Source organism: Corapipo altera, unplaced genomic scaffold (assembly GCF_003945725.1).
Source record: "Corapipo altera isolate COAL_440 unplaced genomic scaffold, ASM394572v1 62, whole genome shotgun sequence".
NCBI lineage: Eukaryota > Metazoa > Chordata > Aves > Passeriformes > Pipridae > Corapipo > Corapipo altera.
The window spans coordinates 2,100,016-2,122,964 of record NW_020884894.1 but is presented as its reverse complement, the minus strand read 5'-3'; the positions used below and the strand labels follow the sequence as shown (position 1 = coordinate 2,122,964).

The 22,949-nt window shown below is 42.8% G+C and overlaps 1 protein-coding gene across 2 annotated transcripts in view; it reads right to left on the bottom strand.

The window, feature by feature from the left end:
* The window catches only part of ZNF423 (zinc finger protein 423), a 228,120-nt gene that overhangs the window by 179,808 nt on the left and 25,363 nt on the right, over positions 1-22,949 (bottom strand). For both annotated transcript variants that reach the window (XM_027646764.1, XM_027646765.1), the window contains exon 2: positions 6,712-6,771. In XM_027646764.1, the coding sequence (XP_027502565.1) occupies positions 6,712-6,771 (60 nt within the window). The remainder of the gene's footprint in view (positions 1-6,711; positions 6,772-22,949) is intronic.

Here is a 22,949-nt window from a genome sequence, read left to right as displayed (position 1 = left end):
AGTCCCTTGTCAGCATGGCCAGGCAGGGGCTGTGATCCTGCAGCCTGCAGGAATCCTCTCCTTTACAGATGTTGCTTATAGCAATGAGGAGCGCTCCTTTAGGCACTGTGAAGCTCAGGAACACCAATGACACACTGCAGTACACCACACTTGCTCAGCTTCCTTCCAACAGACCAGCTTTCCAGCATACATTGTCTTTAAGAAGCCGGGGAACAGGAGCATGATGGGGTAGGGGGAGCACTCGATAGCTCACTTTGAAATGAGCTTTTCTTTCCTCGCCTCTTTCACCATGGAAATTAATTCTCCTCCTCTGTGCTATCGCTATAATTTTCCCAATTAACATTTTTAATAGTAAGTATTTTCTAGGAAACGCCGTAATACACAGGTGTGTGCTTCTAATTTAAATACTGACACCCATGCTGTGTTCACATCTGAAGATCGCTCCTTCTTGCCAGAGATTCCCTCCCCAAACAAGAGGGGAACACCTATGGTGCCGCACCCCAGAGACGCCCCGGCGGGTCCGCGGGGCGGCTGTTCCTGTGACAGGCGTGCGTGTCGGCTGTGCTGCACCGCACACCACGAGGAACCTCTGCCTGTACTCCTCCTGTCCCTGAAGGTGCTACAGCTGCAGGATGTCGTTTGGACTCTGGGGACCTCCAGGGACATCCTGTCACTCCAGCCAACAGCTTCCTCCTGCAGCACCATGTCCCACGTCCCACGAGTGCTGGGAGCAGAGACCTGCTCACAGGCAGCCCTCGTGGCTGCAGATGCAGAGTTGTGTCCTGAGCTCCTACAAACAGAGTAATCTGGGAAGGGTTTATCATTACTCATATTGTTTCTTTCTGTATGATCCAGCTTCGAAAAAATCTTACACCTGTCTTGGATGTTCATCCACTACCATGTTATCCTGCACTTTCTATCACTTCACCTTCTGTTTGAGAAAACACTGTCAAAAGTACTTTCTGATAAATATATATATATCTACATAAAAATTAGTATTTATAAGTAAAAGGTTGATGTTAAAAATTAAGTTTTATGACACGGAAATGGGAATTTTTTTTTTTACTTTCTCTTCTAAAAGGATACGTTACAATGTAACATTGTAAAAATCTACACATTACCAAGGAAAATAAAAGTTCAAATGAGAATAAATAAGGAATGCAGCAACCAGAGCTGCACACTTCCCTAGCTTTATTTTCTAGTTTGCATTTATTTGGGCTTTGGATGCTTCCAAAGCAGATATTTAGCCTCAGACTATACTGACTGCATCCTGCAGGTCCATGCAGAGACAAGGATGCTGTTTTTAAAACCAATGTAAGAAAGCCAACCAGGTGAGATCAAACATCTCACAGCAGATTGAAAAAATACTCAACTAAGAAAGTTACCAAAGTTTCTCAAGTTCTTTGCTAAGTTTAAAGGTTTGTTTCTTTGGAAATCCTTATGCACTCTAATCAGAATCTTCTTGACTGACTAATGAAATCAGCTTTTAGAAGATGTCTGAGGTTGTGAAGGCACTCAGGACAGGTAATTTCAGAGTACTTGCAAAATAACATGTTTCTAATGTCCACTGAATTGTGACCAACCTTTTTAGTGCTCTGCAGCAGAGATCCCAGAATTTCACATTGTGAGTGTTTGGAAGGGTTTTTTCAGCATTCTGCATTTAGAAGTCAAATGAGACATTATACAATACATGTAAAAATAAAGAAAAAGAGCTTGGTGTCTATGGAGTCTCTCTCACCCAGAACTCCCTGCCTTGCTCCCCATGCCCAGCGGGTCATGTGGCTGGAGCAGGACCAGCTGGGGCTCTGTGGGAACTGCCAGGGGGACATGAGGAGAGGGCAGGGACAGCCCTGGGTACTGGGAGACCACAAGGGATGGTGAGGATGGTGGTCTTGGTGGCCTCCAGGCAGTGGATCATGCAAGCCCAGGGTGCTGGAGAATGGCTGAGGGGACAACAGCCCCTGTAGCCAAAACAGGCCTCCCAAAGGGGAAAGGTGAGGAAGGAGAACACATTTTCTGTAGCTTAGCTCAACAAACAGAAAATGTGGAAAAGTTAATGCATGAATACTGTCACAGCAGCAAGTCTCTGCTTGCTTCATGAGACCCCAGCTTACTCATCCATTCTGCTCCTTTGGAAGTCAAAACTAAACCCAACCCTACAGAAAAGTTAAAGGAGAAAAAAAACCCTCAACGCTCATGGAGCGGACAACGCAGCACCAGGATCAGAAGACCAATGGTGGAGGACAACACAGGGAACAGCCAGGAGGGAACAGGCAGGGAGAGCCCTGAGCAGCAGAGATGGCATTAAAACCACCCCAGCATGGGCTCTGGTAGCCCTGAGGAAAAAAATAAGTCTCCAAACTGTGTCAAGATGTTCCTCTTCTGGAGATACCAAGTGAAAATTTTGATTTACATAGTTGGGAGATGCCATGCAAAACGGAAAAGAGGGGAAAAGGAGTGACCACACGGTGGTTTTCCTTTATTTCATGGTTCATTTCTGAAAAGCTGCTGCTTCCCCTTTTCTTTTCTTTTTTTCCTCCAGGAAGGAGGGAAACTTTAAAACAAATTGCAGAAAGCAATTAAAAATCCTACAGTAGTGTACTGTATAAAACAAGCATGGGGGAGAAATCTTAATGGAAAAACATCAAGTATCTGTGTCTTAAAATGCTGTGGGGGTATTTTATCCCATGCTGTGCTGTGTTAATGTGTCCCTCACACGTGTGCCCAGCTGCTGCAGCGAGCTCAGTGGCAGGGACAGGAAATTTGGAGCTAATGGGGGAAGCAGAGAATACCAACCTGTAATTTATTTTTATGATTTCTGGAATGTTATAATTGAATTACACTAATGTTGTGTGCTAAGGGATGGTTGGGCACTGCGTTGGAGGGGCCCTTCCCATCACAAACACTGCAAAGAACCCCTCATGCTCTGCAAACACAGAGACTCAGTCAGTGCCATTTGTCCTCAGCACTCAGGCCACGATTCACAGTTCCCTGTTTCCCAAACTCTTTCCTGATCAGTACTGTAAAATGTAGCTGCACAGAAAAACAAGATACCTTCAGTTATCACAAAAGCAGACACAAAAAAATTAGGCTTTTAGGTCTGCAGGCTCCTAAGGAGAAGACAGAATCTGCTCTGTTTGCCCCAGACAATTCAGCCAAGATTCCCTGGGGCCTCACAGTCAGGCTAATGAGAAACTCCCCAGCAACCCCCATATAAAATGCTTTCATAGGTCTTTAAAATGCCTTAAATTCTCTATATATTTGGTAAGACTTTTTACTTCTTTAAAATGTCCCTTGTTACTCCTCAAGATAATACCCTCGTGATGTATTGTAACAGCAATGCAGCATTGTCTGACCAGACCCTTGCTTTGCAAGTATTGAATCTTACTTTCCTCGTGGCCTCAAAGCAGCCAAAAACCCTTTTGCAAAGCAGAGGTGGGTGCTTGCCTGGCCCCACAACAGCCCTGCCCAGTCCACCCCCTCTGACACCTTCAGAGTAGGACAGACAGGCTGCAAGGGCTGCATGTGCTGTTAAGGGGGAAAAGCAAGGGGAAGGAGAACTCAGCTGTACTTCTTCTCTGGAACAGAAAACATCTCTGCCTCTTACACAGCAAAACACTACTGGACGTGCTATTTGACAGCAAGCTAAATCCTCTGATTACGAGAGGAAAGGAAAGCTTTTTTTCCTTCCTTTTACATTAAGGAAAAAAATGTTTACAAGACCTGAAGAGGAAGGAAATTCTCTATATGCCCATTGTTAAACAGCACTGGTGGATACCCAGATTATTCACCCTGGTGCAAGGGTAGCCTGTGCCTCTTCTGTTTTCTTGATTCTCTAGATTATTATGTACACACATAAGTTGTGGTTATTAAAAAAAAAGTAATACAACTATTTCTAGTTGCATTTAAAGTACTGGAATAAATTCCTCAGTGCAGCTATGCCAGGGGTTGGATTCCTGCACAGCGTTTTGCCTTTGGAGTTTTTACCGGGAACAAGCAGCTACACCAGAGCAAACAGCAATTTGTGCACACACTCTGCCACAGGAAGAAGGACGGTGTCCTGCACTAAGCCATCACTGAACAGACCCATCTGAGCACAGGATTTCTTGTTGCCATTGTGTCCACTGCCAAATTTCCATGAGCTGCACTAAGCAGCTCCCATGAGCAGCTCAGTGCCACAGTCCAGTCATGGATACACGGACCACACACCTTCAGTACACATCAGGAGCAGGGGAGAGACACAGAGCTTGGGCCCTCGTGTTTGGCACATTGTGCCCTGCACCTACAAACACCGAGGACAGATGGCTGTCACAGCTACCTGGACAAGACCCATGGCTGCAGATTCAATTCATACTCACAAAGAAAATTCCAGTATAGCTTCCACTGGTTAGATGAACAAAATAAATACAGCTGCAAAAGCTCTTCGTTTTCCCCACAGATGCACCTACATAAATATTTTGCTAGTATAAACATATAAATACATATTTTTTAAAAGTTTAAAGTTTACAGTCTACCTGCTCTTGCAGTCCTTATATACCACCCAATCCTGGGATTGCCACTGCCCCAGCCCACAGCAGCTGTGCAGACTGCCAACAGCATTTTTCAGAAGTCGTTTTGTATGTGTTTGCACACACACAGAGATGTACAAACACATACAGGAGAAGAAGGGAGAGAAATATGTTAATTTGAAACATCTGGCAAATGTTTCAGAGTTAACAAGTCCCAGGTTTGGCTTTTTGGTTGTGTTGGTTTTTTTTTTTCTGTTGGGGGGGTCAAGGAAGGGGAGGCAATTTTGTCATTTTGGGCCAGGGAAGGAAGGGGCATGAAACAAGAAATTGAAGTGTGTTTTTTCACCTTTTATTGAACTTCAACATCACACTACTGGAGCTAATGCAAACAGGAAGATCATAAAAGAACATAATGAAAGTCTCGCACACTGGGACTGAGGGACTGGTTTCAGTTACTGAATATAGCTGTGGAGGCACCACACAAGAGCCAGAGACTCCACGCAGCCACACCACCATGGACTCCGGCTTTTTGAGCTTTTTCTATGCAGTTCCTCAATCATATTCCAGCCTGCAACCTCTGTCCCATCCACTGTGTCCTGTCTTGATTGGATGCTGTACTGCATCTTTATAAACATAAAAGATTGACATCTGTAGCTACTAAATGCATTAAGAGGAAAATTCCCCAATTAGCACACATTTTCCTTAAGCTGCCATAAATCATGCACACAATACATTTTATCCCACATCCAACATCTTGAATGAGAGCTGTAATTGTGAGAGCAAATGAAGAAAAATGGAGACTCAAACTAATTTGGAAAAAGCCTTTTGCAGTCTTTTACTTAAGGCATAGTCACCAATACCAACAGAAATCTGAAATTAACTCCTGCTCTGCAGAGAAATGATTTTTCGTTACTGTTTTGAACCTCAGCCTATTCTGACTTTAATACAGTTCAAGACTTGTGATAGATAACACCAGTAACTCCACTCTGCTGCTGCTTGAGACGAAGGTCAAGCAAGAGAGCTGGCGAGTGCTCTTTTCATGCACCGTTAGCTCCAGGCACAAAGGGGCCTTCGACATCACAGCTGGGGGTTTGCAGCAGCAGCAGCAATATTTGCTATCAGAGACTAGTGAAAACACAAACCCTTCCAAACAGCCGTAGCACCCAGAGAAGATGCACCCAGTGCAGCTGAGAGCGCAGAGGGTGCGAAGGGAAATGCCACAAAATGCCACACAAAGGCAGTTTGTGCCTTCGAGACCAGCTAGATGCTCACTTCAGTAAGAAAGCCTCTCCTGTGAGCCAGTCTCCCCGTGACTCTTTTATAAAAACCCATCTAACCAGGAATGCAGCACCATTGTTAATTTTCATACTACTGCTCAGTTTCTGAGCTGTTTTTCACGTTGCTGGTGAGCTTTTAAGAGAATACCATAGCACAGTCTGATGTGGAGAGAGCACAGAAATGGACTTAGTGGCTTCAGAGTCAAAACTATTCTGGGAATCTCATAAATGTTAAAGACAGTAAAATACCTTTACAGAGGGCATGAACAGTGACCGAGATGTAGCTAGTTCCTTTGAACACAAACTATTTTGACATGTAACCTCACATTTATGTTATCGATACATATTACACAGACAAACTTGATTTATCCTGTTCAGTTTCTTGAGGCTCTTTTTATTCAAATTATCGATGTACCACAGATGAACGAGCCCCAGACACATGTTTAAGTGATATTACTGTCAAGCAGACCAAAAGTTCATTCAAATTTTGCCTTTCTACCATGGCAACGTACAACTTTTATTCTCCAGCTCTGACGGTACTTTCCAATTTCCTTGGAGAGGAAAAATTCGCACATTCCAGTTGAGACCGAGGTTTAAAATTCCTATTAAAGCAGCTTTTATGTAATTAGATTGGAATGAATGTGTAACAGTGCCCATTGCAGAAAACTTCAAAGTGGTTATACTGGAGAAATCACAACCCGTTTCAGTGTGCCCACAAGAAGAAAGAATGGCTCTCCGGAGGATAAGAGTATATTAGTCTCTGTGTGTAATAGATTTTATTGACCATATGGAACTGATATAAAAATTGTGTTGCAGTGGGTAGTCTTGGATTTGAGACAGGAATGTGACATACAAAATACAGTTCCTGTAAAAAGCCTGGCAGCTTTCTGGCAGTTTTTGCAATCAGAAGAACCTAAAATATTTACCTGATTGAGTCACTGACGAGTCCCAGGTCAAAGCAAAATCCGAAGATTCACCCTCTTCAACTGAAAAAAGAACAAAAATAAGTTGTGATTGCTAAAACAAACCAGCTGGAAAGCAAAGTCATCAGAAAACTAGGTCCACTATGACATTAAGTATTAAAACAGGCTTCTGCACTGCTAAAAAAGAATTCACTGTTTTCTATAAAATAATTCATAAGGTGGAAATTTAGTAAAGAGATTTTCCCTACTTTTTAACCTAAATATGGGATTTGTGTTTGCGGTTTTTTCCTGAACAGGTAACAGTACGTTAACATGAAATTTTAATAGAGGTTTAAATACCACTAACTGCTAAGTATTCAGATTTGAAATTCTGTATATTCACAACAACTTGCATATGCCAAAATGCCATTGCAAATACAGAGGTTGTTTTTGAAATGTATGTTTCAAAAGATCATAGTAAAGAACCGTCCTGTGAAGGAAAAATTGCCTGACTTACATCATTCTAACATACTAACATATCAGCCATATTCAAAAACTAGTGATATCTTCAGGTTTTTTCAGAGTTAAAAAATACTATTATGATCTACAACCACATTCTGTGATATGGCAGTCACAAATTTTTAAGATTTAAGATTTTAAGATTTGTTGCTTTTAAGATTTGTTGATGTGAAAGCTGTCTGAACCAGGTGCTCAGTACTTGCAAGTAATGTAGCTAAAACCTTCTGACTGTTAAGAATTATAAAACATCATTTGATTCTTACATTCTTCAAAACAACTAAGAGAATAGACAACAATAAGATGGGTATGGAAGTGCCTGATCCTGCTGTTACTGAAATCGGTGGCAGTTTTAGTAATGTCAGCCTGGGCATTTGAAAGTGGTAACTGCACAAATTCTTCTTTTGAGTTGCAAAAGTTGGTGACAATCACCATTCTGTCACCAAACCCTGACACCAAACAAATTTAAATCACAGGTCTTTATTTTCTGATTAAAAGTATTTACTCCCTGAACTGAACAATCTCTCACCATTTTATCTACATTATGCTGGATTCAAATACACATTCTATTGAAATCTGAGACTGAAACCCAAATCATATTGCAAAGCCACAAGAACAGCCCCTATTGACCAGATATTACCCTATATGCTCAGGCCTGGAACCTGCTGCAGCCATTAGGAACTGAGTATTTACATTTGCATCACAAGAATCTTGATTTTATGCTTTCCTCCCTTTTCTTTTTTCCCCCCAATCCAGTATGGAATTCTGGCATCCTGTAAGCTTATCTATCAGGTTGATGTTAGTGGTGACATCATATGGCATTAGGAACAGAGAATATAATTTACATAAGCAATACCTTGACAAATGTAATTTTATGTTCAAACCATAAACCCACAGAAGGGCACAGCTCCGGTTCCCTTAGTCAGTGTGTTTACTAATGGAGGAACATGGAATTCAGCCTCCTCATTGAAGAAATCATTCTTGAGACATGGTTATACTTTTTTCAAAGTCTGTGTTAGCATAGAGGCCGTGCCACATAATATTAAATTCCAGAATGACAGAGGAAAAACAAGAGGCAAAGCTACAGGCTTATTGAAGGCATTATCAGTCCTACTCCCTGACGATGGCAGAGCCAGCTTGGCTCACACGTGCTCCCTCCAAGGGGCTCACCTACCATTTTGTGTTCTCTGAACCACCATCTTGATTCCATTTTTGACCCACCTCATAATAGAAAAACCCTGCACATAGTTATCCTAAATACCATTTCACTCTAACACAAATGCATGTCTGGTTTTAACATCAAAATCTATATACATTTGGGAGGTTTCTGCTCCAAAACTAAATAAGCTAAGTTAGAAATTCATGTACTTTACTCAAAACAGACAAGTGGAATGTTTTAATTTTATTTTATCCTTGACTGCTTTTTGGTTGTCTTGCTTAGAGTTTTCTACATTACTACTTTTATGCTGAGGGGTTTTTTTTTTTATTTCTTTACATTTTATCTTGGACGGAGACATTAAAAAAAAAGAAACCAGTCTGCTAAAAATACATAAAGGTGATAAATTCAGTCCCTAGTCAAGGAGCAGTATATGGGATCAGCACTGGTCACTGACAATTTTAGCAACACACTGACTTTCATGTTGGTTAAACACTGAAGACTGCTCCAGTCCTTGAGCTGCTGTAGGGCAGCTGGCTCCAGCACGTAACAAAACCACGGTTTTTGGAATCCCTTAAATGAGGGCAAAGGTTTGAATCAGCCTCTGTTGGCATTAATTTGCTTTGCTCCCTAATGACTGAAAAGGGGACAGAGAACATATACGTGAAGACGACGGCACTGAAATTCACTTTATATTATTGCAGTCATGGTTTCAGGTTCTCCCGCTCTATTTGCACAGACCCACCACAGAGCTGACAGTGCTGCATCCCAGTGGAAAGAGGAGGCCAGGGGGATGGAGCTTAGGCACAGGCACATTGCCCCACAGCTGCTCCTCACAACACTGCTACCTCCCTTCCCTTTGCTTTTTCATTTTTAATTTCTGTAATTCTTTGAAGTAAACATCATCTTTCGTAGGATAAACTGTAAGAAAACATAAAAGCCAAGTCTACTGCAAGAGGAGTGGCTGTATCAACTGACCCAAGCACTTGATCCTTGCCTGCCCCTTCCATCCACCCACCAAGCCAGGCAGTGGGCAGAGAAACAAGGAGCAAAAGCAGCCACATCCAAAAAAAAAACGGTTGAAAGAATGAGATTAAGAAGCTCCAGAGGCTTGGAAGGGAAGGATGGCCCCTGCGAGGCTGAAGCAGAAAAATAGGTGACCAGGCTTTGTCACCGACACCAAATGTAACTGCAAGGAGACACAACCCCTTGTGCTTCTACTCCCTCTCCATAATGGGCATAAAACCAGGAGCTGAGAGGTTCCTCTGTGGCAGCCTTAATTTTCTGGATATAAATTATTATTTAAGGGGTCAGCATTTGAAGTGGTGTCACTGCTGGCTTTACCTCAGCCTCAGCAACGAGCAGAAGCCACAGAAGTCAGTGGGAAATAGAATCGGTTTCTTCCTCCCAAAGTCAACTTTGACACCAAACATTTGCAGCTAAAATTCGCTCTCAGTTGCACATGTCTGTTGCTCGACTCATAGGGAAGCAGGAGGAGCTTTCCTGGGCTGGTTGTAGATGTGGGGACATGATGCTGTGCATGGAGGGCAGAGGAGACCCACAGATCCTCATCTGGGGACAGACCCACTGGGGACGGCCTTAGGGCTTGGCCAGCCCTCCCTAGGAGGGCAAAGTGGGTCTAAAACAGATTTTGCTGCTACAGTTGTGAAGGGATTTCCAGGTCTCACTACTGAGAACCAAGTCAAAACCACCCATAGTCCATACAATTGGCCAGGGAGTAATTCACTTAAATTAATTTTTCAGTTTCTTAGTATTTTGTCATCGTTCCTTGAAACCTAGATTGGCTCAAGTGAACACTGTGTATTAACATTCACTTTGTGGATGCTGTTACTTAAGTTGTGACACTGGGAAAAAAAAGCCAGTGAAGAGGTACAAAGCATCCAACACAATCACTCCCAAAATACACTGCACTGTAAAATAATTCCCATTTCATTAGCAGGAAAATATGTTTTCTGAGACACACCAGACACACTTGTAACTACCGAAGTCAAGAACTAGACACTTCCATCTGTGCTAGTTAATCACTCTGAATGTATGAACACACAAGTCCACAGGGCTGATGTTCAGCATGGACAGAAGCCACCCACGTGCCTGAAACACTCTGCAGCTTGGGAAAATTCCCACAGGAAACAGCAGCACCATTCAAGACTGAGAACCGCAATTGTAAGAGTAACTAGAGATCTTGTATCAGTTCTAACTACTTTATGGGAGTCCTGGTGACAAAAGGGTGAAGGCACAGCATTTCATGACATTTTGGAGGCATTTCATACTGGGTATTGAAAATGAAGACACACAAAATCACTGATGTTAAGCTTTGGCCAGAATGGTCACACATGCACTTCGCATGGGTTTTTTGTTGGATTCTTCCAATTTTCCTTTACAAGCTCACCTTATTTTCTGCCCAAATTACAGAGTGTGCCTGCACGTTAAGCCATGGCTGGAATACAGAAGTTCCTATGCAAGTACACTCTTACTCTGGTCTCTATCTGCTCTCTCCATCCATCCAAACAATCAGTTTAAAATGCTTTGGAAATGAGTATTTTTACTTCTTCAGTAGTACAGAGACAATACAGCAAGGGGACAGAAGTTTGGACCTACTTTGCTCCATGTGTCATTGACACAGTGACACCCAAAGTGCAACACACTGCACCAACAGAGGGGGTAGGCGTGGCTCTTGGTGCCAAATTCACTATGCAGTTTATTAGAAAAAAAAATGGGCAAGAAACAGTTTCAAAGTCAAGCACTAAACCTTGATAGCCACACTGGGAAGCACTATATTTCTATTTTTAAAGCATTAACTTTTTTTCTTCTCTTTTGTAAATGATCCATAGTATTTGCCAGCACACAGAGATAAAATACTGCAAGTTAGAAAGACACTTTTTTAGTTGCATCCTTCAGGGTGATGATTATAGGATGGTTACCCAAGAGCATGCCTGCTATAACAGCTGTGTCTTCAGTGAAATCTGGGGGCATCTATGAAGCTGAAACCCTTCAGGACAGCTGGGTTTGACTTGTGAATAGGTTTGTTCTGGCAGCATAGAAATTTTTATTGTTAGTCAACTCAAAAGATCATAAAGTTTGTGCACTGCCCACCCGAGGCCTGGTGCAGGGAGGTCATTGCTGACAGTGGGAGGACACGTCTGCCTCCACTGCCTGTTCTGCCCCAGCACAGGGAGGACTCACTGCTGTCATGCCTGGAGAAGATCTGTGTTCTCCTCCAACTGGTTGTGGGGCCCAAATGCAAGAGACAGATCAAGAACAGGGCTGACATGGGGAAGAACTGTGGGCAATGGCAACATCACAATCCAGCACTCCTGCACATGCCAAATATTTGCATTTTGCCCGCTCGTCTCAGATGTTCTCCAAGGAGGTTTATTTAATTGCTAGGTCACGAGTGCTGCAGGCTCAAAGATTTCAGTTCTTTGTGCTCAGAGAAACTTCTGAAAGGATTCAGCATCCATTCCCCGAAGAGTGGGAACATCTATTTATGGGGCTACCATTACCTGAACTCCATTCACAGTCACAGTGCTTATTTAACACTTTATCACTCCCAGGAAAGAAGTTAACCTTATCAAAGTAAGATGCTTCTGCACCAAATGTTGATTTCTAGATGCAATCAAGCTTTACAAGTGAGCAACAGCCCCTCAGTAATTCAGATGGCATGTGTATGCTCCCTTATCCTATTACACAGGCTTCAAGGACCACAAGGACCAGTTTAACACTTCCTATAATATGAAAATGCCATAGTATGCTAACTAAAACGTCAGGAACTGTGACAGTGTGACAAACTACTATGAAATCCAATGGGTTACAAGCAAGTTCCCCAGCTGATGGGGGAACCTTCATGAATCAGGGCTGTTACCAAGCGCTGCATTCAGGATCAGGGTCATCCCTCACCTGCCAGCAACCTTTGAAAACACCAGGTACAAAATAGTTTGAGTGCACAAAATGCTGGTGCCACTTTTGGAGGATTTTGTCAGACTGTTGGTTACAGAAAGCTCTCAGATAAACCTGGGGAAATCTCACCGATGCCTGTGTATTAGCTGTAATGTACGTGTCAAGACTCACAGCCTTCCCTCCAGAGAAATACTCCAGCACCAATCCACACTGTAAGCCCGTCACACATTAATCACATCTTCTCCCTGCCCTAGCTGTAGGTACTCACACACAGGAGCTCTGTGATCTTCCGTAATCTTCAGGCTCCTTCACCACTTTTCAGACACACATCTCCGTGCTGTCCTACCCAGCCTTTGCTCCGTCCCTCCCATCACATGAAATGACATGCTCCCAAATCAGTGTAGGACAGAATAGCCCCATCCGACCGCCATTCATCTGCCACGACTCATCCCACAGCACTTGCAGCCTGGGATTTGATACAGTGCTCTTAATCCTGCAAAATGCAGAGCAGCTTCCAGTTCCACAAAGTCAAAGGTTGCTGAGGATGCTCAAACTCTGGGGGCTGAGGATTGTAAATTACTCAGTTTCCAGCTGCTTGGCAGGGCAGGAGCACAAAGGGCGTTAACAACCTTTACACTTTAAATAGCCTGGTATTTTCCCGCGCATCTACAGTCTGTTCTTTGGAGAGGTGCAGATAGGCTCATTCCTCAAACTGAAAGAGGAGAATACCTCTGCTTCACTCAGTCTGCTGCCCAGAGAGGTTCAGCTCCGCACAGCACAGAGAACTGCTACCACAGCTAGCAGTGGCAAAGGTTTGGAAATGGCTACTTGGAGCAGAAGCCAGCTAGACCCTTCTGTTCAGATCACCCCCCAGTTCGGTGTAAGCCATTCCCCGCTCTCCTGCTCTGATGTTCTCTGTCAGATTCTCCATCTCCTAACACCGGTGAGACAAAAGTCTGCTGGACACAAAAACCTGCCGAAGAGGGAAGGAGCAGGATGAAGGACGGCCCCGTTTGTTTTAGAGGCAGCGCCGCTGCGGCAGAGCTGCAGCCGCTGCCCGGGAGCGCTGCAGGGCGCAGAGCCGGCCCCGAGCCAGGGCTCGCCACCCTCCAGGAACCAGGCTGCCCCTCTTTGTCAGCGGCTGGGGCTTTCTCCCACCCCTGTACAAAGGGAAACCTTCACATTTAGCAGGAAAATAGGAAGTTTTGAGGGGCTTTGCCAGTCTGCTGAGAATAGGTGGCTGTGAGTGTATCCCGACGCATTTACAGTACCCTGCAGCTAAAAGGAAAGGGAAATCCCACTGGTGCCTTTGCATCGACATTCAGGGGAGCAAAAAGGGACCTGGCAGAAGCAGCTGGGTGTGCTTTATACCAGCCACTTGAGCCAGTTTACTCCCTCTGGAAAGTCAACTTTGCAAGAGGATTCCTATCAGGTCTCCCCATGTTTACAAGGCATTTTGCTTGTTTGTGTGATCATTTCCACTTAGCTTCGGGAATACTTTGCCATTTTTTTTTCCCTGGTGGTTGGTAGTAAGGAGCACGGGGACACCAGGGCATCCCCAGAGAGGTGATGGCATATTCCTCACCCATGCCCTAACCACGGGATCCCCCATGGGAACAGTGCGTGGTCCTTGGCACAATCGCTCACAGCTCCAGAGCCACCTCCCTGTTCTCTCCTGAGCTAACAGCTGATCCAGCCATCCGTGGCCCTTGGCCAGGAAGGGTTTTTTCCACCTTAAATAGGACCGTTATATATTAGTCCTTTCATGAGCCAGCAGGCCAGGGAATAAGACAAGAGGGTTTACTGACATGGCTTATTTAGCTAGTTCAGAGCCTAAATTTGCACAAGTTCTCTAGCTGCTTTTCTCCAAAGTCAGTAATAGGGCTTGGCAGAGACTGTGGGTTTTGCTGGCAAAGTCAGCCTTTTTGTGTGAAGGAGGGAGGAGTGGGGAAACCCAGACTGCTGTGCTCACTAGGTCAGGGAAAAGAACAAAAAAGAAACAAGGAAGGAAAAAAAAAAAAGGAGAAGGATGAGACAAATGGGACAGAATTACAAAGGGAAACTGAAAAAAAGATCGTTAGGAACAGAAAAAGATGTGAAGGTGATTAAGGAGAACAAGACAAACAACAAAATAAGGTAGCAGTAGCAGGTTTATGCAAAAGAGATCTAATTATGGGTGGCTAAATCCTCCAGGACATTAATATTCCATCGTAATGTGTCTAGTTTCCTCCTTTCCAGACATGGCAGGGAGGAAATGAGAATCACTTAGATACACTGTTTAATGAGCAAATGATGGACGATCACCAAATACAGCCTGCCTGATAAGTATCCATTAGCTTAAACTCGCACAGTAAATCTGTGTGCAGCTAACGGGCCTGCCTCTTCCACCGCTACAGCAAAACTTAATGTAACTGCAGCTGCAGAAAGGGAGCCTTGTAAATAAAAATCTCATCTTGGTAAGACGACAAAGAACTGCAGGACATACATAATGGCTAATCACAGCCCTTCCCACGGACCGCACACCTGACTCACAAGCCAGGTCATATTTATTCCCAGTGCTCATATTTAGTTTTTGTGTTTTTAATTCACATACTTCACTGGAGACAGATATTTCCCATCCAAATCTATTATGTAAATAAATACGAGGGTTAGGTGTAATAAAATGCAGTCAATGTTTCAGGTTGCTCTCAAGATCAACGTCTTATACATGCAATACATTAAGCTTGTAGTTTTTTAAACTGGGCCTGCAGACACCCCACGATAGGTTTGGGATCAATACTCTTACTGATGGTTCTTACAGCTTGTCACTGAATGTTAATCCCCAAAGAACAGGGTGGATTTTTTTTCTCTTCCTTATAATTGCAATACATGGTGTTTAATCTGTGAGATGTTCAGCAATTTAGATGTTTCTTCTGCTTTTTATGCCTGGAGTTTGCCTGGCCATGAGACTGGTGGGGTGCACCCCACCCAGCTCAAGCAACTCATCCCACTGATGAGGAGCTGGTCACCCTGCACCCTTGGACAGGGATAGGGGGACAGTAGCACTGGCTGCCTGTGGGTGCACTGCTCTCTGTATTGTTCTATGCATTTCTAAGGTAATTGTCACCATAGTGTCTACACCTTCTTTCAAAAATAGACATACTGTGAGTAAACAGGCACTTTAAAGCTCAAGTGAAACAAAACAGGTGAATGCAGCATTCCCCATGCTGCTCATAAAGTCATGTATTTTACTTCAGCAACCAAGGGTTTAAATATTCTTGCTCCATTTGGAACACTGCTGGATGACAGAATCATGTACATGTTGAAACCGTAACAAACCAAAGAAAGGAAAGTAGAGAAAGGGGAGATTAACATTAACTACAATTCACGGCCAGGACTTTGATTCCATGAGTCAAATTTGAAAGTTGTGAAGTGATTCCTTGCTCTGCTAAAACTGCCAAAAGCAGGCTGAAGTTACTCAAAAACAAGATGATGAAAGTAACAGGCCAGAGGTGGGTCAGCAAGTTCAATGACCAAGCTGTTACTCAAATACTTGCAATATCTTACACCTTCCTGCAAACTGCAGGTTTAGAAGTTGCACTAGTGAAGGCTCTACTATGCCCATGCACTTCTGAGCACAGATACCTAGAGAGTGAAGGTACATAAATCTCAGGTGTCACCAAGTACACCCAGGTGTATTTGCAAACACGTGGAACACAGGGCTGTGTGTTGGAAGACAGCAGACCCAAGACCTGCAGCTGGCAGAGACAACGTGCACATGGCAGAGTTCAGCTGAAGGGATGGCACAGGCCAAAGGGATGCTAGAAAGGCCTTTATTGTCCTTAAACATAAAGAAATGGCTACAATCAAATTAAGTTTAAGAATGAAGTCAAAGCACCATGAAATTCAAATACTGGGCTTTGCACAGAGAATGCAGGGTCTCACCAAGTCAGATTTATTGCAGGCTTTGCTTCTCTGGGGAAGAAAAAAAAAGGACGAGGGGAAGAGCACTATTTTTACATTAGGGCTATAAAGTTTCTCTATAAGCAGGACACCTAATAAAATCATTTACATGTGCTGGCTCCTTCTTGAGGCAGCTAATCAGCATGCTGAAAGGTTAACATTTAACACAGACTAACGACACAAAGGTGGCAAATGTTCTGAAAATAATCTACATAAACTTTTATATGAAAACAGGAACCAAACCAAGGAAGAAGGGAAGTAGATAACCAGGATCTGCAGACAGGCAGTAGGGCCTAACTCCTTACACTACCTCTTCCTCTGGTAAAGCACATGAAGAGATTTAGGTGCACCAGCAAACTGAGTATACCCTGCCTTGGACTGCAGGCTGCTCCTCATTGCTGCTACCAGGCATCACCCTTCTGAGTTCTGCTTAATCAAATCCATTGACCAACTGCAGTTCTGTAATTAAAAACTCACAAAAACCAGCACTGCCACACCTGATATGGTCAGACCAAGAGCCACATCCTTCCAGACCTTGCTGCCATGGACAGCAAGTAGCCTTTTCCTTTCCTGCAGCAAGGAGCTGCCATCAGGATGCAATCCTCTCCAGCTCATCATCACCATAAATCAAATCCCACTTCACAGCTACTTTACCACTACTGATTTCATACAGACCCAACAGAAGCAGATGCAATGTCTCCCATTTCACATGATCTGAGCTGTTCCAGATGATGGGGAGACCCCAATTTCCAGACTTAGGTTCAAGGCAGAGAGTTCAATGCCCATGAAAAATTCACACTTGCAATTGTGATAAAAAGAACAGAAAATTACTGGAACAGCAACAACTGCCTCGAGGGTCACTGATGAAATGGTAAAGCACAAAACCAACTCTAATCTTACACAAGTTTAAGTCTCCTACTTCATAATTCTTCAAAGCAGGTTTTACTATGCTGTGCCTAAAGCCCTGGTCCCAACTGCAGTGAGCTCCAGCAGGAGTAGAGCTGCTGTACCCAACCCTTAGTTTAGCATCACACTCCCCTCCACAAATACCCCATTCAGCACCCAGGGCTATAAATCACAGCTGAAAAAAAAAAAAAAAGTCTTTGACCAGATTTCTACACCTCAGCTTAAAAAAAGCACACCATTTTTTTACTGCAAATCCTTCAAACTTGGCAATGGTTTCACTGGTGAACTATGTTTGCAGCGTACGTAGCACAGGAAAAGGAAAAGAGAGGAGGCTTTTCCTGACCGGCCATTTTAATTAGAGCTATGTGGGCTTGGAAAAACCCATCTGGGGAGTGGAGTTATTTCCCTCCCTCCTCTGAAAGACCAAATTTGTAAATGCTCAGTACACCAGGCTGTCAGTGCACCCTCTTTGCTGCTGTCCCAGACCATCCTAGGGGATCAGGCCCTTGATGGCCCAACAGCTCCAGCTTTCCTGAGCAAGCCAGGGTTCGACAGGCATTTGGAGGAGTTTTTTTCTCAAGCAAATAGCTCACTGTGGCTCTTTTGTGTATGCAAGCGTATGCATGTGTGTGCCTGTGTGTGTGGCAATACTCCCCAGGCTCGCTCATTTTAATGCTGCTTTCTCCCCAGATGAAAATATACATATTCTTATTAAGAGGAAAAAAAATGTGCAAAGTATAAATTTGCATCTCTGATCATTTCTGGTTCATAAATTGTATTTTAATAATAAAACAATATACTCTTCTGTACTGCTTCTTAAATACTAATAGTAAAGTCTGTCTTATTTGTACACGAGCCTAAATGTTTTGATGAAGGAACACGCAAATGGTACAAAATAAACACCGTAAAGTGAATTATAGATAAAATGGTAAATAAAAGCAGGTGTAAAACGAGTACATGGAGAATCCTGCCTCATCCTTTTGATCCACATGAGTGGATGCCCCACACTTTTCTACTGATGAATTTTGTTGTACAGTTTGAGGGAAATTCTCCAGCTGAGATTCTTCCTGCTAGAAAGACAGGCTTTATTGTCTGCATTAAGGTGAAAAAAATTATAATGAGGGAGAGAAAGTTGCATGTATCACATATAGCCCTTCATAGCATCAAATTTAGTTTGCAGAAAAACCAACTCGACCACCATAAAGTGGAAACTAATATTTTTTATGACCCCTTAACAGCCTGTCCTTAGTGCTAACATATCATAAGTAAATTTCAACATCTTGTTACACATGTAGTTTATTTTAAACAAGACTAAAAGGGGAACAGTTCTTATTGAAAATTGGCACACACACAAAGAAAGGGGAAAAGCAGGCTTTTAAAACTTTATCCCAAAGCATGCTTTTTTCTTTTTATTCCTGTTTAACCTACAACCCTTCCACTGAAATGAAACATAGAAAGAGTTTCCAAATATTTTGTAATTCTGAATGGATTTCCCCTGTGTAACAGTAATAATATTTTTACAGTTAAAAGATCCACTGATTTAATAAGTGTGATTTGTGTATTTAGAAAATTCATTAGAGCAGACATTCCCCAACATTTTTCGATTTATTTATTTATTTAGCCTAATTTGGGTACACTACTTCAAAAGAACGCTTAGAGCTTCCCAGTTCCTTAGTCACTCACTAATAACATCTAATAATTAATAAAGACATGTAAATTCTTAACTCCCAGAACTATTCCAAACTTACTATCTGTACGCTTCATGTCATGTCTCACTTATAGATATCTGCATTACTTTGTTTCATAAAATGCTGAAGGGACACGTACTTATCTTGCTCTCCACCAAGAGTGAATATTCAGGCATGATGCAACCAAAGCAAAACTAAGCCAAAGCGTGAGCAAAGCTCTCCTCCAGGAGCCCACAAGAGTTTTCCAGGCAACTGTGGAGACTTTTAGCTGGCTTCACTGCATGGTCGTGTCCCTTCTGCAAGTGCCCACTGCCCACAGGCCTGTGTAAGAGCACCTTTGCTGGTGTGCACGTGCTTGTGTCAGTCCATGTGTCTGTGGCACCCACGGGGGATGTGACTTCTTCAGCCTCCAAGCAGAAATGCAAGGGAGGCATCAGTGAGCACTTGGGGGTAGTACCAATTTTTACAAGTATTTGGGAGCCAGGAGGGAATGAACCAGCCAAATGTGCAGCTGTGACATGGAAAGGAAAGGCCCGATTTAAATTCAGTGCTTGGAACAGCAATTCCAAGTGCATCTGTAGAAAAAAGAGGGCACAAACACCCTCATTCCCCTTCATAAGGCCACCAGCCTGTTCAGCCTCTGCCTCCAGAGCTGCTAAAATCCCTATCCTATGGGCAGAGGCCAGGAGCAATAACATAGTTCAAACCATGTTTTCCTGGAGGCAAACTGTATTGTGTCCACTTCTCTTTAACAAGCGCTCCTGTCAGGGCTTTGTGTGTTGCAACACTTCCTTGTCAGAGTTATTTGCTTATTTTGATTTCAGGTCTTCTGTCGGGAGGAAGGCTGCCAAAACCCTAAGTTCTGTCTCCTACAAGTGCTTCTAAGCCTGGGAAATGGGGTGTGGGTATTTCTGCACGTGGCTCAAGACATTATGTTGGCAGAAATTTACTTAAAGAAATGCAGTTTGCATAAAGTGTTGTATTTAAATTTCAGTGGACCAAACGAGTGGGACTTAAAAGAAGAATGAAAATAGCCCTGCTTCCAAACAGAGATATAAAAAAAAAAAAAATGCACAAAAGCACCTACCTTTCAAAACAAAGAACTTAAGAACTTCCAACCTAATCACTATGAAAAATGCTCAGATAATTAATTTACAGTCAAGACAAACAGGGTTACTTAGCTGAACTAATGTTTTTTTTTCCCAGGCAAATTTTATCTGTAGCAGATTTCCTCTACAAATTTTTATGACATCTGAATACATTTCCTATCCACACTTGTATTTTTCCCTGTTGACGAGGCTTTGCTGCCATTTTCTTGATTTCCTGATAGAATTACATAATTTGATGGAACTCCTATGGTAATAAAAGCTGTGTTCGTGCTTGGTCCATGCTTACTCATGCTTTACAATGCACACATCAGTACAGAAACCACTCTGAGTCACACTGACAGAGGAACTGCCTAAGCAGCAATACAGCAGAGAGGGGATCGACCGCCGACATCCCTCCTGCACGAGTTACGGACACTCCGGTGTTCCGGGAATCAGTTTGGATTAGTGCTGACTGGTTTCAAGGATGGGCTGTTAAGGTGAACGTCACTCAAGTGTATATAAAACTTTCTATTGATCAGAAAGCCAACCCTGTAATCAATAAAGGTGCAGACATCCTTTCTCCTCCATCATGCATTAATCTGTCTAAAAATGTGAAATCATTCTTTTTTGTTAGGATAAGGTTTTGTGATAGTCTGTCTAGGAAGCAGCAGACACAAAAGTTTCTTCTAAATACACTGAATAGTTACTGCAATTCTACCACCCTTAGGGAGGCTTGACCAATGCCCCTGACCTCCAGCTCTTCCCCTTGGCATCACAGCCAGCACTGCTCATGCCAGAGGCTTCCTCGTGCACTGGTTAGTGCTGGTACCTCAGTGGTGAGCTCTTTGCCACAGCTGGTTCTGGGTGGACAACTCTGAGCACACCTCAGACTGGACTTCCCTGCAGACTACTAAAATCATCCCTTGGATTCAAATGCAGGGGAACAGGGTGTGTTCTTCCACATCTTTTCAATAAACTAGAAACATGTGACTTCAAATATGAGCAACACTGCACTTGCACACTTCTCACTTCAACATACAGCCTTAAACCAAGGTGGGATGTGTTGGTATTTCTGACTGCTCACAGTGGTAGCACAGCCTCCATGTCTCACTGACAGCTCCAACATATGAGACTAGAAAGCTTGAGACCTTAAGGTATTTAACATTATACAGCATCTTAAGTCCTATTTGGAAGTCATGGTTTATTTTTTTGGCAAAGAGAATTACTAACCAACTTTCAAAAACAGGACATGTGAGTAGCTCCTATTGAAGCAGGAACTGCAGCAGATATTGTGCTCAAGCCTGGACATTTTTGTTCATCTTTTTAGAGTACAGAACACCTAAACAACCTGACACTTGCTTCAGTGCCTTAAACCTTGAGAAAAAAAAAAATCTCCTTTTTTAAAATAATGCTCAACAGATATTCATTCAAAAAAATCTGGACACACTTGCATTTTAAATAAGTTAATGCATTGTTGAATAAAAAGAATTTATTCTTTTTCACATCTGAGCACATATGATAAATGCTGTTCAAGACCACAAATCAGTCTCCTAAAATACCACACTTCCACCCACTCAACTGAACCTGGAGATCACTTTAAAAAGTCTGTTTCTGGGCTACTGGAGTCAGTGGAATTTTGGAGTGAAGCCTTCTCTTCTAACCAGACTCATCACTTATTTACGTGGAAGTAACGACATCATAAAAGAGGCAGCAGGGTAATGATGTACAGCCCTACTGTTTACTGGGTACCCTCAGAAATGTGACCTGCACTCTGAAAGGACCAACAGAAGAAGGGAATTTGGAAAGCAACTCCAGGGCTAGCAGGAGGTAGATCAGCTCGCTCCCAGCTCCCCCTTCCCACCTTGACCCTTCCTTCCCCACTCCTTGGATGTCCCACCGCAGTCAGCCCTATGGACAAGTGCAGGAATAAGTGACTGAAGTTGGCCACATTTTTGCCAAACACTTGTATTTTCCCCCCCTCAAACAACAGGTATGTGCAAAGAAACCAACCTACCAAATCTGTAACTTAAATGATAGCTTTCAAAAAACCCTTTTGCTTCAGCGCAGGACCACCTTCCACATGTCTTGTGCACTTGAAAATAACCACCCACAAGCAGCTTTGCAGGCAATAACACCTTCTGAAGTGTCATTAGCTGCAGTGTGCTGACATAGCTGGGGTTGTAGTATCATGTTATTCAAAGACAGCAAGTTAACATCACTTACTCTTTAACTGGAACCAAAACAGATTAATACCTCCATCACTGTTGTGCTGTCATCAAAGCACCAGCCGACAGGTTAAGGACCAGTGAAAAAACCCAAACTTCTGGCAGCCAAGGATGTTTTCAAAACCAAAACGAGAGAGCTTTTAATAAGTCAAAAATACAGCACAATGGTTTGGAACTGCAGCTTTTCATTTCAGTGAGTTTATATTACAGTATATGTCTCCTTGAGCTAAGAGATCGTTTGTTTAAATTGCTTGATTACACGTAATGATCCTTCCCTTATAAAACAAGATTCAACATTGCCACTGGGGGAGAGGGCGGAAACAGCACAGAAATTTAACGAAAAAATATCATACAACTCTTGCTGTAATAAAACATTAGGAGAATTTTTACTTGAGTGTTGAAAAAAAGCGAAGCTAGAAATATGTTTTATCCCAGCTATTAACACTAACTCTTCATTCAACAGAGTATAATGTACAGCTTTGATCAAGCTATAGGATCCACATGCTCACAAAATATTTAACTTTAAATACATACCATGGAATTAGTCTCCATCACCTCCTGCCACTTTATGTTTTCCTAAACCTTGGAGTCCAATTGACATATGTAAGTCAGATTATTTTATTTTTAACCTAATAGGGATTGGAAATAATTTATTTCAAATGCCAGAAAGCATATGGTTTCAAAGCAGTCTTTTGCACTTTTATGGAATGAAATGAGAATAAAAATTCAAATTTAATAAAATCTGAGAGCTGGAAAAGTAAAATCATTTACCAGTGACTTGGAAAGCAGCTTACACATATATTACAAAAGTTTTCTGAGAATG